At 42.6% G+C, this 19,600-nt stretch overlaps 1 protein-coding gene across 1 annotated transcript; it reads left to right on the top strand.

Annotated features, from left to right (window-relative positions):
- The first annotated feature begins 222 nt into the window (after nucleotides 1-222).
- On the top strand, nucleotides 223-18,882 carry LOC140186866 (alpha-1-antiproteinase-like). The gene is made up of 4 exons (XM_072241606.1): nucleotides 223-841; nucleotides 7,855-8,122; nucleotides 11,823-11,967; nucleotides 18,521-18,882. The coding sequence occupies exons 1-4, from the start codon at nucleotides 223-225 to the stop codon at nucleotides 18,707-18,709; spliced, it is 1,221 nt and encodes a 406-aa protein (XP_072097707.1). The 3' UTR covers nucleotides 18,710-18,882.
- The last annotated feature ends 718 nt before the right edge of the window (nucleotides 18,883-19,600 follow it).

The raw sequence follows: 19,600 nt of genomic DNA, 5'->3' as shown, positions 1-19,600 counted from the left end.
TGGCTTTCCCCCAGCTGTTCGAGCTTCTTCCCACAATCCAAACATGTACAGGTTAGTTGGCTAAATGGTCATTGTCAATTGTGCTGTGATTTGACTAGGGTTAAATAGGTGAGTTTCTGGGTAGTGTGGCTCGTTAGACTGGAAGAACCTGTTCTGTGCTGTATCTCTAAATAGTGCACAATAAATACATTGTAGGTTTGTGTTTTACTTTGCAGGTTCAACATGGAGAAGTTGCTTGCTTTTGCTTTCCTGATGGTTGCTTTGCCTTCCAGTGGCATGGTCAGTGGATATCCCTCTGCTGTCAATAAACCTACCCCACATCCTTCCCTTCTCAACCTCTCAGCAGCAAATTCAGAATTTGCATTGCGTCTGTACAGAAAGATTGCCACTCAACCAGACACAGCTTCCCAAAATATTTTCCTTTCTCCACTGAGCATCTCTGCCTCCCTGAGCATGTTGTCATTGGGTGCCAAGGAAAATACTCGGGCTCAGCTCCTGCAGGTTCTTAGGTACAGCAACATGACAAACAATGGTACTGTTGCCGTGAGGGAGACATTCCGCCAGCTTCTGGAGCATTTGAATAATGTGAGTGATGGAATCCAAATGGGAAGCTCTCTGTATTTTCAAAAGGGAAAAGAAATTCATGAAAAGTTCCTCAGAGAAGCCGAGGAATATTATAATGCCACGATAGAGAGGGTTGATTTTCGTGTACAACAAAGTACAAAAGACATAATAAATGCTTATGTGAATGACCTAACCAATGGCAAAATCCCAAACATCCTTAAAGAGCCCCTCTCATCAGCTACTCTGATGTTTCTTCTCAACTATTTCTTGTTCAAAGGTTAGAGATCATTTGGATGTTAAACACACATCATTTAATGACTGAATCAGTTGATGCTTCAACTTCTGTATATTGAGTAGGACAATTTCTCAACATCTCTATATGCTTTGTGAGGGTAGGGGTGTTTTGCAATTGTTTGTTTTTTATGCGCATGACCGACATGACATGAGCGATCATTGTCTTTCCATGACCATGATTTTTCTTGGCAAATTTTTTTACAGAAGTGATTTGCCATTGCTTTAGAAACATAGAAACATAGAAAATAGGTGCAGGAGTAGGCCATTCGGCCCTTCGAGCCTGCACCGCCATTTATTATGATCATGGCTGATCATCCAACTCAGAACATCGTCCCAGCCTTCCCTTCATACCCCCTGACCCCCGTAGCCACAAGGGCCATATCTAACTCCCTCTTAAATATAGCCAATGAACTGGCCTCAACTGTTTCCTGTGGCAGAGAATTCCACAGATTCACCACTCTCTGTGTGAAGAAGTTTTTCCTAATCTCGGTCCTAAAAGGCTTCCCCTCTATCCTCAAACTGTGACCCCTCGTTCTGGACTTCCCCAACATCGGGAACAATCTTCCTGCATCTAGCCTGTCCAATCCCTTTAGGATCTTATACGTTTCAATAAGATCCTCCCTCAATCTTCTAAATTCCAACGAGTACAAGCCCAGTTCATCTAGTCTTTCTTCATATGAAAGTCCTGCCATCCCAGGAATCAATCTGGTGAACCTTCTCTGTACTCCCTCTATGGCAAGGATGTCTTTCCTCAGATTAGGGGACCAAAACTGCACACAATACTCCAGGTGTGGTCTCACCAAGGCCTTGTACAACTGCAGTAGTACCTCCCTGCTCCTGTACTCAAATCCTCTCGCTATAAATGCCAGCATACCATTCGCCTTTTTCACCGCCTGCTGTACCTGCATGCCCACTTTCAATGACTGGTGTATAATGACACCCGGGTCTCGTTGCACCTCCCTTTTTCCTAATCGGCCACCATTCAGATAATAATCTGTTTTCCTATTTTTGCCACCAAAGTGGATAACTTCACATTTATCCACATTAAATTGCATCTGCCATGAATTTGCCCACTTACCCAACCTATCGAAGTCACCCTGCATCCTCTTAGCATCCTCCTCACAGCTAACACTGCCACCCAGCTTCGTGTCATCCGCAAACTTGGAGATGCTGCATTTAATTCCCTCATCCAAGTCATTAATATATATTGTAAACAACTGGGGTCCCAGCACTGAGCCTTGCGGTACCCCACTAGTCACCGCCTGCCATTCTGAAAAGGTCCCGTTTATTCCCACTCTTTGTTTCCTGTCTGCTAACCAACTCTCCACCCACACCAATACCTTACCCCCAATACCGTGTGCTTTAAGTTTGCACACTAATCTCCTGTGTGGGACCTTGTCAAAAGCCTTCTGAAAATCCAAATATACCACATCCACTGGTTCTCCCCTATCCACTCTACTAGTTACATCCTCAAAAAATTCTATGAGATTCGTCAGACATGATTTTCCTTTCACAAATCCATGCTGACTTTGTCCGATCATTTCACCGCTTTCCAAATGTGCTGTTATCACATCCTTGATAACTGACTCCAGCAGTTTCCCCACCACCGACGTTAGGCTAACCGGTCTATAATTCCCCGGTTTCTCTCGCCCTCCTTTTTTAAAAAGTGGAGTTACATTAGCCACCCTCCAATCCTCAGGACCTAGTCCAGAATCTAACAAGTTTTGAAAAATTATCACTAATGCATCCACTATTTCTTGGGCTACTTCCTTAAGCACCCTGGGATGCAGACCATCTGGCCCTGGGGATTTATCTGCCTTCAATCGCTTCAATTTACCTAACACCACTTCCCTACTAACATGTATTTCGCTCAGTTCCTCCATCTCACTGGACCCTCTGTCCCCTACTATTTCTGGAAGATTATTTATGTCCTCCTTAGTGAAGACAGACCAAAGTAATTATTCAATTGGTCTGCCTTGTCCTTGCTCCCCATAATCAATTCACCTGTTTCTGTCTGCAGGGGACCTACATTTGTCTTTACCAGTCTTTTCCTTTTTACATATCTATAAAAGCTTTTACAGTCCATTTTTATGTTCCCTGCCAGTTTTCTCTCATAATCTTTTTCCCCCTACCTAATTAAGCCCTTTGTCCTCCTCTGCTGAACTCTGAATTTCTCCCAGTCTTTCTTCTGGGCAGTGTCTTTACAAGATGGGTGAGCCCAGTCATTACCAATACTCTTCAGAGATTATCTGCCTAGTGTCAGTGGTTGCATATCCAGGACTTGTGATATGCACCAGCTGCTCATACGACCACCCATTACTTGCTCCCATGACTTCATGTGACCCTGATGGGATTGGGGGGGGGGGGGGGGGGGAGTCTAAGTAGGTGCTGCACCTTGCCTAGGGTGAGCTGCAAGCTCGTGAAAGGAAGGAGGGCCTTACACTTCCTTTGGTAGAGATGTCTCTCCACTCATGTTATGCAATGCAATAATTTAAAAATTTAATCATTTAAACGTTTATACATCAGTGCATGAATTGCCATTTTTTACACTGATGTCCCCAAATTGATGATGTCAGAATTACCTGTAATCCAAACATTTCTGAATGCATTGTTAATTTGTGTGGCTCTATGCAAGATTATTGTTAGTGAACCAGAAAACTTAGAACTATATTTCATTTATAAAAAATTATTTCTCAGTGAACTTAAAGTGAATTGAACCGTAATCAATTTTCAAGACAGTATATTTATTTCATTTTAGGTATTTGAAATATTGATCCAAAGAATGCAATATTTGTTTGGTTATATTTTATTTTTAATAATTATGAGATACTGCAGATGCTGGAAAACCAGAGTAACACATACAAAATACTGGAGGAACTCAGCAGGTCAGGCAACATCTATGGAAATGAATAAACAGTCAGCACTTTGGGCTGAGAGCTTCTTCGTGACTGGAAAGGAAAGGGGAAGATGCTTGTATAAAAAATGGGGAAGGACGATAGCTAAGGTGATAGGTGAAGCCAGGGGAATCGGAAAGGTAAAGGGCTGGAGAAGAAGGAATCTGATAGGAGAGGACAGTGGACCATGAGAGAAACAGAATGAAGAGGTGACCCATGGGGGGGGGGGGGTGACAGTCAGGTGAGAAGAGGTAAGAGGACAGGGAGGAGAATAGTAAAGGGGAGGAGGAGGTAAATTTTTACCGGAAGGAAAAATCGATATTCCTACCATCAGGTTGGAGGCCACCCAGATGGAATACAAGGTGTTAGTCCTCCACACTGAGGATGGCCTTATGATGGCACAAGAGGAAGCCATGGACCAACATGTTGGAAGAGGAAAGAAGAAATTAAAAAGTTTGACCACCAGGAAGTTCCACATTTTTTTAAAGTTATTTTTAAAGTTATGCACTGGAGTTGCAGATCTCTCTCTGTTCTCCATCTTGTACACCTCCCCTTGATCCTGTGCATCTCTCACACACAGGGGCACCACAGTAGGGTAGCGGTTAGTGTGACATTCCAGAGATTGGAATTCTGTTCTGTAAGGAGACTCTGTACATCATCCCTATGGAACGCGTGGGTTTCCTCTGGGTGCTCCAGTTTCCAAAGGCGACCCAGATAGGTTAATAGGTGATTGTAAATTGGCTGGTGATTAGGTTAGGATTAATTGGGTTTGTGGGTGGTGGGGGTTGCTGGGATGGTGTGGCTTGAAGGGCCAGAAGGGCCCACTCTGCCCTGTATCGCCAAATAAATAAAGTCAAACATGAACATCTCTGTCCATCTCTCCTCCGATATGCCTTTTACTTTGATGTGCTCTAAACTCTGTTATATCAAACTATGTCATGAGGTATATTTAAGGCAGAGATTGATAGACTCTTGATTGGTTATGGCATAAAGGGTTACAGGAGGCAAGGCAGGAGATTGTGGTTGAGAGGGAAATAGATCAGTCATGATGAAATGGCAGAATAGACTCAATGGGCCAAATAGCCTTATTCTGCTCCTATATCTTATGGTCTGTTTCTCTTGTCTGTTTTCCTTCTCCTTTTTGGCGTTTGTTCATTTAAATTATAGTTTCATTGTAAGTAAACTCATGATCAGACATGGGGCACTGATTGAGTCACTGGTAGAGACGAGAGTATTCAAGGAAAGAATTTGCACTACCTACAAGTTCTCAATATGACACAAAAATCATCAAACCCCAATGAATTACTTTGAGATGTGTGTCTAACTAGCAATTGATTCAATAAGGGCGACTAACAACAAAATAAGTTATTGGCTCCATTTCCTTTTATAATTTCTGCAAAAAGCAAATCCAATTCTTGGTGGATGTTAGCAGTATTTGTAATTCAGTAGAGGTAGAGAAACTGTTCTGTACCTGTGGTTTATGTTCTGTTCCCACACTGATCACTTTTAGCATTCTAGTTAGTACGTTGCTTATTTCCCACTGGCAGCATCAATATCATTATAAGTGTGGTGCTATGCGTACTGAACATAGAGAAAAGACAAGATTAATCTGAACATGAACCTCAAGTTCTAGTCATTTCTCCCACCTCCCTCTTCTCTCTTCTTCTTTCCCCATTTTGTCTCACTTCTTACCCATTTTCTTCTCCATCACCTCACTCTGTTTCCCCTTTCTCCCATGGTACACTCTCCTCTACTATCCGACTCCTTCTTCTTAACCCTTTACCTCTTCCACATATCACCTCCCAGCTTCTCACCTCATCTCCCATGTCCCACTTAACCACCTTCATCTTCAAATGGTTTCACCTATCATCTGCCAGCTCAAACTTCTCTCTCCAACCCCCTCTCCTTCCTTTATCAGCCTGAAGAAGGGGCTTGGCCCAAAATGTCAACTGGTCATTCTCCTCCACAGATACTGCCTGACTTGCTGAGTTCCTCAAGCATTTTTTTGTGTGTTGCTCTGGATTTCCAGCAACTACAGAACCTCCTGTGTTTCCGATTAAACTCCGTTGGTTAACATCAAGAAAGGAATAAAATCATGGCCAGGAAATTAAGAGACCATAGAAAAGCACAGCAGAGATAAGCCATCTGACTCATCTGATCTGTGCCTAACCATGTAAACCACCTCCTTCCATCGAGCTGCACGTGACCAGAGCCCTCTGTACCCCTCCCATCCAAGTACCTTGCATGTAGCACTTGCACTGGCAGCTACTTCCACACCCTCACCACCCTCTGAGTGAAGGAGTTTCCCTTCACATTCCCCTTAATCGGTGGTGCCCCACTCAAGCATGCAGCAAAGCATCAATAAAGACACAGACTTGCCCAAAGACTACTCGGTCACCCGGTATTCGACATACCACAGGCTCTCTCTCTCTAATGAGGGAAAAAGAGGTGTCCCCGTTTCACAGCAGGAGGGGAGATGTAACGGAATAACTCGTTGATTTATGGTGTTAAAAGTCTGTTGCATCGCTTTTTCTGAGCTCTGTGCCTCTGGGCACACAGCCAGCAGCCAGCCTGCTGCTTCCGATCTTCCTTGTTCTCCCGTGACACATCAGTCGTCATCGGTGGCGGCACCGGCATTGAATCAGCCCGTTTCCAGAGCCACAAAAATCTGGCACCCCGGAGGCACGTTAGTCTTCCAGGCCTTGTCCTTGGCATATCGAAAAGCGGACAGTTATGAGGCCGCATGAGCAGGTCCCATTCCTGCAAAGAACCGAAGTCAGAGTGTAACTCCAGGCCAGGGTCTTCAAGAAGAACCTTGAAAGGGCAAAAAGACATATCACCGTCCACCACCATGACGTCCATTTCAACAGATCTAACATATCTTTAGCAAGCACATAGATAATGAGAATACTTTCCTAAATAAGGAATGCCTGAAAATAGTAGTTTTTTCTGGTGATTTCTGATATGACAATGTCCAGAAATAGTACATCACAGACAGATGTGATCCAGTGTCTCAGTCCGAAAGGATTCAGTAAACCGGACTCTCGAGAATGCAGTACAGCTATGGCGGCCATTGCTGGAGCAGACTTGGGCTCAATCGAAGCATCAGGGTCTGAGCCCGAGAGCGAAAAATGAACCGATGTTTGGCCATTGCTGGGGTGTACCTGAGAGGAGATTGAAATGGCAGGTCCCAGCCTGAGAGCTAAAACAAATGGATGCTTGGTGGATGCTGTCCAAGTTGCATGCCATCTTGGACAATGTCTCCCATCCACTACATAATGTACTGGTTGGGCACAGGGGTACAGTCAGCCAGAGACTCATTCCACCGAGATGCAACACAGAGCGTCATAGGAAGTCATTCCTGCCTGGGACCATCAAACTTTACAACTCCTCCCTTGGAGGGTCAGACACCCTGAGCCAATAGGCTGGTCCTGGACTTATTTCCTGGCACAATTTACATAATACTATTTAACTATTTATGGTTCTATTACTAGTTATTATTTATGGTGCAACTATAATGAAAACCAATTTCCCCTGGGATCAATAAAGTATGACTATGACTATGACTATAACTATGGATTTAAGCACCGAGCCAGATTTAAAAGATCAAAGAATCAAAGTCGAGGGTAAAGGACGAACTCACTACTCTGCATGGTTTACTCATCTTCACACTAAACTGTGGCGTGCAGTGATTGGCACTCATCTCTGTGCTGAACTGCCTCTGGGGCTGTGGCCTGCAGTCATCGGGCTCCTGGACTGGTATCACTTGCCTCTGTGCTGAAATGTCTCCGGGGCTGTGAACTCACTCGCAGGGTCTCTGCAGTTCACGTTCTGTGTGGTATTTGTTTATTGTTTGGACAATTTGTTCTTTTCTCACACATTGGGGGTTTGACGGTTTGTTCTGTGTGGGGGCAGGGTTTTTCAGGGATTCTATTGCGTTTCTTTGTTTAGTGGCTACCTGCAAGAAGACAAATTTCAAGGATGCATATAGTGTGCATAGTTTGATAATAAATGTACTTTGAACTTTGAACATACAGTATGTTGCATGCACATACATGTTGATAAAATTACCTGAGTGCGCTTATCTCTTTAATTTCTCCAGGTGAATGGTTGCAGCCTTTTGACGCTAAGCGCACTTATGAAGCTGACTTTCATGTCGATGACAGAACAGTGAGAGTTCGCATGATGAGAAGGATAGGAACGCATTACTGGACGTATGCCGTGGACCTCTCCAGTGAAGTGCTTCTGATGGAATATGCAGGAAATACCTCCCTATTGATTTTGCTACCGAAATCTGGAAAATTGGCAGAGCTGGAGCGGAAACTGACCATTCAAACAATTGATCATCTGTTATTATCAAAGCAAAAGCAGTAAGTTCAATTAGATCAAATTTAATGTTATTATTATTTTCTAGCTGTACAAGTGAACTAAAATAATTACCATGATGGAAAGACCATCAGACGTAGGAGCAAAATTAGGCCATTCAACCCATCAAGTCTGCCCCACCAATCCATTATGGCTGATTTATTATCTCTCTCAACCCTATTCTCCTGCTTTCACCCTGTATCCTTTGATGCCCTGACTAATCAAGAACCTATCAACCTCCACTTTAAATATACTCAATGACTTGACCCCCACAGTCATCCCTGGCAGTGATTTACCACCCTCTTACTCTCAAAGTTCCTCCTTATCTCTACTCCAAAGGGGCAACATAGAAAATAGGACTTTCAACAGTACAGCACAGGAACAGGCCATTCATTGCTATCACATCTCATCTCAGCCTTCACTGCTCCACCGAAAAGAAAAGCAAGTACATCCAACGTCTCATTATAACACATGCTCTCTAATCCTGGCAGCATCCTGGTAAACTTCTGCCGCACTCTCTCCAAAGCTTCAACATCCTTCCTATAATGAGGTGACCAGCACTGTATACAATACTCCAGATGTGGCCTAACCAGAGTTTTGTAAAGTTGCAACATAACCTCCTAACTTTTGAACTCAAGAACCAGTGAAGACAAAGAAGCCAAATGCCTTCTTCAGAGTCAGTTTTATTACCAGTGACACAAGTCATGATGGAGCATAGACAACACAGGAAGAGGCCATTCGGCCCACAGTGTTGTGCCAAACCAGCTAAAATGCAAATCAAAAACAACCAAACACTAATCCCTCCTACCCACACCATGTCCATATCCCTCCATCTTCCTTACATCCATGTGCCTGTCCAAACATCTCTTAATAGCCTCTGATGTATATGCCTCTACCACTATACCAGGCAGCATATTCCAGGCTCCCATGACTCTCTCGGTATAAAACTTACCCCTCACATCCCCCTTGAACCTACCCCCTCTCACCTTCAATGCATGCCCTCTGGCATTAGACATTTCAACCCTGGGAAACAGATACTCCCTCTAGGCCTTTAGGATCTATGCCTTTCATAACCTTGTAAACCTCAGTCAGGTCTCCTCTCAACCTCCAATGCTCCAGAGAACACAACCCAAGTTTGTCCAGTCTCTTATGATAGAACATGCCCTCTGAACCAGGAAACATACAGGTAAAGCTCTTTTGCACCCTCTCCAAATCTTTAACATCCTTCCTATGGTGGGGTGACCAGAACTGTACACAACACTCCAGAGGAAGCCTAACCAGGGTTTTATAAATTTGTAAATAACCTCTTGACTTTTGAACTCATTTCCTTGACTAATAAAAACAAATATTCCTTCTTAATCACCTTATTGACCTGTGTAGCCACTTTCAAGGAGCTAAGAATTTGGATCCCAAGATCTCTCTGCTCAGCAACACAGTTAAGGACCTTGCCCTCAACAGTGTACTGTCTCCTTGCATTTCTCCTGCCAACATGCAACACCTCACATTTATCTGGATTAAACTCCATCTGCTATTTCACTGCCTATATCTGCAAATGATCTCTATCAGCTGTACTCTTTGCCAGTCTTCTGCACCACTGACAACTCCACAATTCTTGGTATCACCTGAAACTTACTAAACCACCCATCTACAGTTTCATCCAGGTCATGTATATACATCACAAACAGCAGAGGTCCCAGCACAGATCCCTGTGGAACACCACCAATTACAGACCTCCAGCTCGAATCTCTGCTCCTGTGTCTTATGGTCTTATGGAAGAAGTCCCTTCAACCATTACCCCTTGTCTTCTATGAGCAAGCTAGTTCTGAATCTAAACAGCCAAATCACCATGCATTTTAATCTTCTGGATTAGTCTTATATGAGTGACTTTGTCAAATGCCTTACTAAGATCCATGTAGACACTGCCCTACCCTCAACAATCTCTCTCATCACCTTGTCAAAAAAGTGAATCAAATTGGTAAGGCACGACCTGCCCCACACAAAGCCATTTGACTCTCCCTAATTAGGCCAAATGCTCATATATCCTATCCCTAAGAATTTTCTCCAGCAATTTCCTGACAACTGACATGAGACTCACTGGTCTGTGGTTCCCAGAATTTTCCCTTGCCCCTCCTTAAATAAAGGTACAACATTAGCCACTCGCCAGTCCTCTGGGACCTTGCCTGTGGCCAGAGAGGACATGAAGATACCAGTCAAGGGCCCAGCAATCTCGTCTCTTGCATCCTTCAATCCCATCAGGTCCTGGGGACTTATCCACCTTAATTCTCATCAGAAGGCCCAACACTTCCTTCTCCTTGAACTCTGAACACCTTAATGTAAATATACATGCAGCACTGATCTCCTGATCTTCCAAATCCTTTTTCCTTGATAAATATTGAAGCAAAGTACTCACTAAGTACCTCACTCAGATTCTCTGCATCCAAGCAAATGTTCACCTCTTTATCGTTGAGTGATCCCACTCTCTCCCTCATTATCCTTTTGCTCTTGATGTAAGTACAGAATTCCTTTGGATTCACCTTAATCCTACTTGTCAAGGACTTTTCAAGACCTCTCCTGGCTTTCCTAATTCCCATCTCAAGTTCTTTTTTGGCTTCTTTGTACTCCTCATGTGTTTCATTTCATCTTAACTTTTGAAGCTTTACATACCTTTTCTTTTTCTTCTTGACTAAATTCATCACTGCTCATGACATCCGAGGTTCTCTTATCTTTCCATCCCTGTCTTTCCTTCTAACAGGAACATATCTTTCCTGCACTCTGCACAATTCATCTTTAAACACACTCCAGATGTCTGATGTGGACTTTCCAGAGAAAAGGTGTTCCCAAATAACGCTTCTTAGTTCCTGCTTAACATCTTCTTAATTTACCCTACTCCAACTTAAAACTCTCCCACAAAGACCATACACTGTCCTGAAATTCAAGGAGTTGAGGTCACTGTTCGCTAACTGTTCACCCACTGAAAGGTCAGTCACCTCTGGCCAGGCTCATTACCTAACACCAGGTCCAGTACGGCCCCTCCTCTTGTTAGACTGTCCACATATTGATTTCAGAAACCTTCCTGGATGCACTTAAGAAATTCTGTCCTATCTAAACCCCTTACACTAAGAAGCTCCCATTTTATATTAGGGAGGTTGAAATCCCCATGACAATGACCCTAATATTTTTACACATTTCCTTGATCTGACTACATATCTGTTCCTCAATGTCCCGTTGGCTATTAGGGGTCAGTGGTACAATTCCATCAGTGTGATTGCACCTTTCCTATTCTATCCAAATGACTCAGTATCTGACATCTGACCCCTCCATTATCTCCCTGAGTACAGCTGTGATATTGTCCCTGATTAGTAGTGCTGCTCCCCCCATCCCCCACCCCCTCTTTTACCTCCTCTATCTTTTCCAGTTATTGTGTTTGTCTTAACGTGTTCTTTTGCAGCTGCATCAGACCCGGAGTTGCAATTATTTTATTCTCCTTTGGACCTGTGTACTGGAAATTATATAAAACAATCTTGAACCTTCAATCCATAGATGCTGCCTAATCTGTTGTTTTCCTCCTACAGTTTTGTGCGCGTGTATTAATTTTTAGATTTCTTTTGTGTTAGTTTAATTTATTTATCAGTAAAAGTTTAAAAATACACGATGTGAGAAAATGTGAGATGATACAATACTTTTCTGGTGTTATGTTCATGACAGATCTGTAGATGTGCATTTCCCAAAGATGACGCTGAAGACAGTTTACAAACTCAAAACCCTACTGAGGTCCATGGGTATCAAAGATGCATCTACTAACTATGCAAACTTTTCTGGAATATCTGATGACCATCTAAAATTATCAGAGGTAAACCATTGGAAAATTGATTATATTGAATACAGTTTATGTTAACTAACAAAAGATCACAAAAGTACTGCTTGGTTTATTGGGATAATTTAAATGTTTAAGTTTGTATGCACTCATTGAATATGAATGCACGAACTACCCTACACAATCCATACGTATCCTATACATATCTACCCACTGACCCACCCCTCCACATTCCCTATGTACAGTATACTATACATATCCACCCAATGATATTAAATTGGGTTTAATATCATTGGCATATGTTGTGAAATTTGTTTTTGTTAATAATGATAAACTGTACATTACAATAGGAAATATATTACTAAAAATTAAATTAAATAATTAGTGCAGAGAGAGAGCAAAAAATATAGTGAGGTTGTATACATGGGTTCATTGTCAGTTCAGAAATCTGATGGTGGAGGGGAAGAAGCTTTTCCTAAACATTGAGTGTATGTCTTCAGGCACCTGTATCTCTTCCTTGATGGCAGCAATGAGAAGAGGGCACGTCCTGCGTGGAATATACAAACATAGTACTCTCACAAACAACAGGAATTCTGTAGATGCTGGAAATTCGATGTAGCGAAGGAAACACTCTATGTGTGTGAACAATCTATGTTCCGTGCCTATTCTGGTATCTCTCCCACACTTTTCCTTCGCTACATCGACGACTGCATTGGCGCTGCTTCCTGCACGCATGCAGAACTCGTTGACTTTATTAACTTTGCCTCCAACTTTCACCCTGCCCTCAAGTTTATCTGGTCCATTTCTGACACCTCCCTCCCCTTTCTAGATCTTTCTGTCTCTGTCTCTGGAGACAGCTTATCCACTGATGTCTACTAGAAGCCTACTGACTTTCACAGCTATCTGGACTATTCCTCTTCTCACCCTGTCTCTTGCAAAAACGCCATCCCCTTCTCGCAATTCCTCCATCTCCGCCGCATCTGCTCTCAGGATGAGGCTTTTCATTCTAGGACGAGGGAGATGTCTTCCTCTTTTAAAGAAAGGGGCTTCCCTTCCTCCACTATCAACTCTGCTCTTAAACGCATCTCCCCCATTTCACGTACATCTGCTCTCACTCCATCCTCCCACCACCCCACTAGGAATAGGGTTCCCCTGGTCCTCATCTACCACCCTACCAGCCTCCGGGTCCAACATATTATTCTCCGTAACTTCCGCCACCTCCAACTGGATCCCAGCACTAAGCACATCTTTTCCTCCCCGCCCTCTCTGCATTCCGCAGGGATTGCTCCCTACGCAGCTCCTTTGTCCATTCGTCCCCCCCATCCCTCCCCACTGATTTCCCTCCTGGCACTTATCCATGTAAGCGGAACAAGTGCTACACATGCCCTTACACTTCCTCCCTTACCACTATTCAGGGCTCCAGACAGTCCTTCCAGGTGAGGCAACACTTCACCTGTGAGTCGACTGGGGTGATATACTGCGTCCGGTGCTCCCGATGTGGCCTTTTATATATTGGCGAGACCCGACGCAGACTGGGAGACCGCTTTGCTGAACATCTACGCTCTGTCCGCCAGAGAAAGCAGGATCTTTGAACATCGACTTCTCTAACTTCCGCTAAGGTCCCACCTCCCCCTCGTACCCCATCTGTTAATTATTTTTATGCACACATTCTTTCTCTCACTCTCCTTTTTCTCCCTCTGTCTCTCTGAATATACCGCTTGCCCATCCACTGGGTCCCCCCCCCCGTCTTTCTTCCCGGACCTCCTGTCCCATGATCCTCTCGTATCCCCTTTTGCCTATCACCTGTCCAGCTCTTGGCTCTATCCCTCCCCCTCCTGTCTTCTCCTATCATTTTGGATCTCCCCCTCCCCCTCCAACTTTCAAATCCCTTACTCACTCTTCCTTCAGTTAGTCCTGATGAAGGGTCTCGGCCTGAAACGTCAACTGCACCTCTCCCTACAGATGCTGCTTGGCCTGCTGCGTTCACCTGCAACTTTGATGCCATACGTATCCTATACATATCTACCCACTGACTCACCCCTCCACATTCCCTATGTACAGTATACTATACATATCCACCCAATGATATTAAATTGGGTTTAATATCATTGGCATATGTTGTGAAATTTGTTATTGTTAATAATGATAAACTGTACATTACAATAGGAAATATACTTTTAAAAATTAAATTAAATAATTATTGCAAAGAGAGAGCAAAAAATATAGTGAGGTTGTATACATGGGTTCATTGTCCGTTCAGAAATCTGATGGTGGAGGGGAAGAAGCTTTTCCTAAACATTGAGTGCATGTCTTCAGGCTCCTGTACCTCTTCCTTGATGGTAGTAATGAGATGAGGGCACATCCTGAGTGGAACATACAAACATAGTACTCTCACTACAGTTTTACTGAAGACCTACAGAACTGAAGCATGGTCTCTCTACTTGCAACAAACAGTAAGATTTTCTTAGCATTCCTGGCTGCTTGCTGTATCTGCTGCTAAAACTGTTTGAATCTTGTACCAGAACCGAGATCCCTTCCTAGTGTTCTGCAACTGTTCTGAGGATATATTTTTTTCACTTTTTCACCCAAAATGGATAAGTTCACATTTTACCACCTAATACTCCATTTCTCATATCTCTGCCTACTTACTTAGACAATCGATATCCCTTTCTAGTCGCCCTAGGTCTTCCTCACAACTCAGTTTCCTGCCTATCTTTGTGTCATGGGAAGAGATCCAGGGATAATTCTCAAAACTACGGACCAGTGAGTCTGACATGACTTTCTAACTTGATTAATTTTTTTTGACAAATTGATGAGGGTGATTGATGAAGTTAGAACTGTGGATGTTGTCCACATGGAGTTTAATAAGACATTTGACAATCTCTCTCACTGGAGATTAAGATGCATGGGATCAATGGCAGCTTGGATTCAGAACTGGCTTGCCTATAGAGGGTAGAGGTCGAGGAGACTTACTCTATTTGGAGGTCTATGATTTGTGATGTTCTGCAGAGATCTGTACTGGGATCTCTGCTGTTTATGATGTATATAAGTGACCTGGATGAAAATGTAGATGGAAGGGTTAGTAAATAGCAGATGATACAAAAATTGGTGGTGTTCTCAATAGCATAAATGACTGGAAAAATATAATTGGATATAGATTGATTGCAGATATGTATAGAGAAATGTCAGATGGTGTTTAACCCCTGGGAGGTCAAATTTAAAGGTATAGTACTCTGTTAATGGCAAGAGACTTAACAGTGCTGCTGAGCAGAGGGATCCTGGGGTCCAAGTTCATAAATCCCTGAAAGTGGCTACTCAGGTTGATAGGGTAGTTCAGAAGGCAAATATGCATGCTTGCCTTCATTAGTCCAGGATTAGAGGGCATGTGCTATAATGAGAGATTGGACAAATGTGGGTTGTTTTCTCTGGAGTGCCAGAGGCTGAAGGGAGATTTGATAGAGCTTTATTAGTTTATGAGAGGGATAGATAGAGTAGACAGACAGTAGCTTTTTCCCAGGGTTGAAATGTCTAATACCAGAGGGCACGTATTTAAGGTGAGGGGGTAAACTTCAAAGGAAATGTGAGAGGCAAATTTCTTGACACAAAGTGTGGTGGGTGCCCGGAACGTGCAGCCTGGGGTGGTGGTAGAGGCAGATACATTAGGGTATTTTAAGCAATATTTCAATAGACATGAATTTGAGGAAAATGAATGGAATTGGACATTGTGTAGGCAGAATGGATTAGTATAATTGACCATTTACTGACTATTTCATTTGCTGAGCTGAAGGACCTGTTCAGGGCCTGTACTGTCTACGTTCTATCTCCTAAGAGTACCGTTGGCACTCATGCAGCAATAATTTTCATGTTGTGGCCGGCACACAGAAACCAAATGTGCAATAATTTTCATGTTGTGGCCGGCACACAGAAACCAAATGTGCAATTATTGTTGGCACTCATGCAGCAATAATTTTCATGTTGTGGCCGGCACACAGAAACCAAATGTGCAATAATTTTCATGTTGTGGCCGGCACACAGAAACCAAATGTGCAATTATTGTTGGCACTCATGCAGCAATAATTTTCATGTTGTGGCCAGCACACAGAAACCAAATGTGCAATGTTTAGTTGTTTCCTTGTAAATAACAACCTTCTGGTAGCATGATAGCATGGTGTGTACCTCAAGCCTCTGCGTGCTCTTGATTCTTTCCACTATCCAAAAACGTACCGGTTAGTAAGTTGATTGGTCATTTTAAATTCTCCTGTGATTAGGAAATAGGATGTCATGTTGAAGTTGTATAAGATATTGGTGAGGCCGAATTTGAGGTATTGTGAGCAGTTTTGGTCAGCTACCTGCAGGAAAGATGTAAATAAGGTTGAAAGAGTACTGAGAAAATTTACAAGGATGTTGCCTGGACTGGAGGACCTGAGTTATAAGGAAAGATTAAATTGGTTAGAACTTTATTCCTTGGAATGTAGAAGACTTATAAATAATACAAAATTATGAGAGGTGTAAATGTGCTAAATGCAAGCAGGATTTTTCCACTGTTGGGTGGGACAACAAATAGTGGTCATAGGTTAAGGGTGAAAGGGGAAAAGTTCAAGGGGAATGAGGGGAAACTTCTTCTCTCAGAGGGTTGAGAGTGTGGAATGAGCTGCCAGTGCAATTGGTGCATGTGAGCTCAATTTCAATGCTTACGAGAGGATCAGAGTTCAGAGTTCAAGGCCAATGCTGTCTGGAAGGAGCTTGGACTTCCTACTCGTGAACACATGGCTTGACTTCGGGTTACCTGGGTTCCCTCCAAAGCCCAAAGTCGTACTGGTTATTAGGCTAATTGCTGATTGCAAATCAAAGTTGAAAGTAAACTTGTTATCACAGTACATATATTGTATGTCAGCACAAACAACCCTGAGATTCAGTTTCTTGTGGGCATAGTCTATAAATCCAAGAAACACAATAAAATCAATGAAAGACTGCACTGACAACAGGAATTCTGCAGATGCTGGAAATTCAAGCAACACACATCAAAGTTGCTGGTGAATGCAGCAGGCCAGGCAGCATAAGGGTCTCGGCCTGAAACTTTGACTGTACTTCTTCCTAGAGATGCTGCCTGGCCTGCTGCTTTCACCAGCAACTTTGATGTGTGTTGAAAGACTGCACTGAATAGGATGAACAAACAACAAATGTGCAAAGGACCACAAAATCTGTTAAGGATGGTGGTGAATCTTGGTCGCTCGGGTTCAGATGTCTGATGTTCTGGTGTTTGCCGAGCTTGAGGATGTTTCATTACCAGTCGCAGTGACATCCTCAGTGCGCAGTTGTTGGTGTTTCTCTCTGGGAGTGCTTGTGTTCATGGAGACCCCTGTTCACTTGCTTTGATCCTGATTGGCGAGCCCTTCAGTTGACCTTTGAATTCTATTGCCTCACGTCTTAAGAGCCTCGACTGGTGAGGAAACATCTGCAAGCTAATTGGCAGGCTCGGCAAATGTGGCAACATCAAAAAATAAAATTTCACTGCTAGAGGGAAGAATAAATACATTTAAATACCAGCAAATTCTGTAAGCAAACATCACACCATCTGGAAAAAAGCTGAAGATGAAAAGAGGATAGCTTATACAACAGGATAATGATCCTAAACGCACCTCAAAATCCACAATGGACTACCTCAAGAGGTGCAAGCTGAAGGTTTTGCCATGGCATCACAGTCCCCCGACCTAAACATCATCAAAAATCTGTGGATAGACCTCAAAAGAGCAGTGCATGCAAGACGGCCCAAGAATCTCACAGAACTAAAAGCCTTTTGCAAGGAATAATGGACGAGAATCACCCAAACAAGAATTGAAAGACTCTGAGCTGGCTACAGGAAGCGTTTACAAAATGTGATACTTCCCAAAGGAGGTGTTACTAAGTACTGAACATGCCCGGTGCCCAAAGATTTGCTTCAGGACATTTTCCTTTTTTGTTATTTTGAGACTGTAAAAGATGAAAATAAAAAAGTAATCTTGCTTAAAATATTAAAGAAATGAGACATCTTTAACTTTATGCCTTCTGGAAATGAGGTCATCTTTTACTTGCTTAGCTTTCACAGTAACAGAAATTTTGTCAGGGGTGCCCAAACTTTTGCATGCCACTGCAAATAAGCAATAAGCATTGAGAACATTTGAAAGTAAGTTCATAGTTTGTGGGAAAGTTTGAAACTTAGGATGAGTGAAGTTATCAAGAGCTTGATGGTTGAGGTGGAATAACTCTTTGTGAACCTGGTAGTGGGGGTCCTGAGGCTCCTCTACCTTCTTCCTCATGGCAACAGCAAGAAGAGAGCATGTCCTGGATGGTGGGTGGGTGGAAATGTACTTAGGCTGGTGTTAAATCTGTGGGTTAGGGTTAGGATTAGAGTTAATTATCTCGAAATAATTAAATAGCCAGTTTGAATAATTTAGTGCATGTTTATAGGCCTAAAACACAACAACACTGTTTTTGTAAGTTGTAGGATATTAATCATATATAGTAATAAAGTATTTGGAAAATCTATGAAACTTATAAATTGGATGTTTTTGTTATAAATCAAGTTTGATGCCTTTTTTTCCCTCTGTAGGTGATACATAAGGCTGGGCTGGAAGTAAATGAGGAAGGAACAAAATCTGCTGCACTTAGAAACGATGAATTAATCCAAAGATCTCTTCCTATTGAGTTTAAATGTAACAGACCTTTCTTGTTACTAATTGCTGATAAATATGTCCAGAGTGTCCTGTTTGCTGGGAGAGTGAGGAACCCCAACATTTGATCACAGAGTCCACACCATCACAAAACTTGTGCATCTCCGGATGGAAAACAATGCAGTTACTTCTAACACTTAAACTTGTAACATTTAAATATTGGGAGCTGGCTAACATAATTTAGGTTTGCTTTATAATAGGTTAAAATGTCAGGCATTGATTGAAGAGATTTCAAGTCAAAGTAAACTGAAGCACCTTCAATTACTCCAAAAGACTGAGGTTTGGTAAAATACTGAAAGGCTTTTATTCGCTGTACAATACGACCTCCACACTGAATGCCTGCCCCCGGACTGAGGGGGAGGGGCAAGGCGAACCCCTTTATACAGGACTCTGTGGGAGGAGCCACAGGGGCAGTCAGCAGAGGGGTGTGTCCAGACAGGTAACCGAGTTACAACATACATACATGGTTTACCACATAAACCTTTCAACAATATCCACATTAACAAAATATTTCAAATATAGACTTCTTGATTGTTATGATTTGCTTAATACATATTTGATTGAATGACATGATTTATATTAAAGTAGAAATTGCACCTGATCTTTACTAGTAGAGTTTGTTATTGGTTTTACTTCAAAGCTCTTCTTCAACTTGCTCTTGTAGACATGTATTTCAAGATAAGAGTCACAGGAAGATTTCCAAACTGTATAAATGATCCATTTATCCTCAGGCACTCAGTAAAAAATGCGATAAGCATGAGAGATTCTACAGATATTGGAAATTTTGAGCAACATGCACAAAACACACAAAATGCTGGAGAAACTTAGCAGGTCATGCAGCGTCTATGAAATGAATAAACAAATGTATATCTCAGGCCCAGGCAAGGCCAAGTGGCTGGGAAAGGTTAAAAGGAATCTGAAAGGAGAGGAGAATGGACCATGGGAGAAAGGGAAGGAGG

The sequence above is a fragment of the Mobula birostris genome, chromosome 1, assembly GCF_030028105.1.
Source record: "Mobula birostris isolate sMobBir1 chromosome 1, sMobBir1.hap1, whole genome shotgun sequence".
Classification (NCBI taxonomy): Eukaryota; Metazoa; Chordata; class Chondrichthyes; order Myliobatiformes; family Myliobatidae; genus Mobula; species Mobula birostris.
This window is presented reverse-complemented; position numbering and strand designations above follow the sequence as displayed.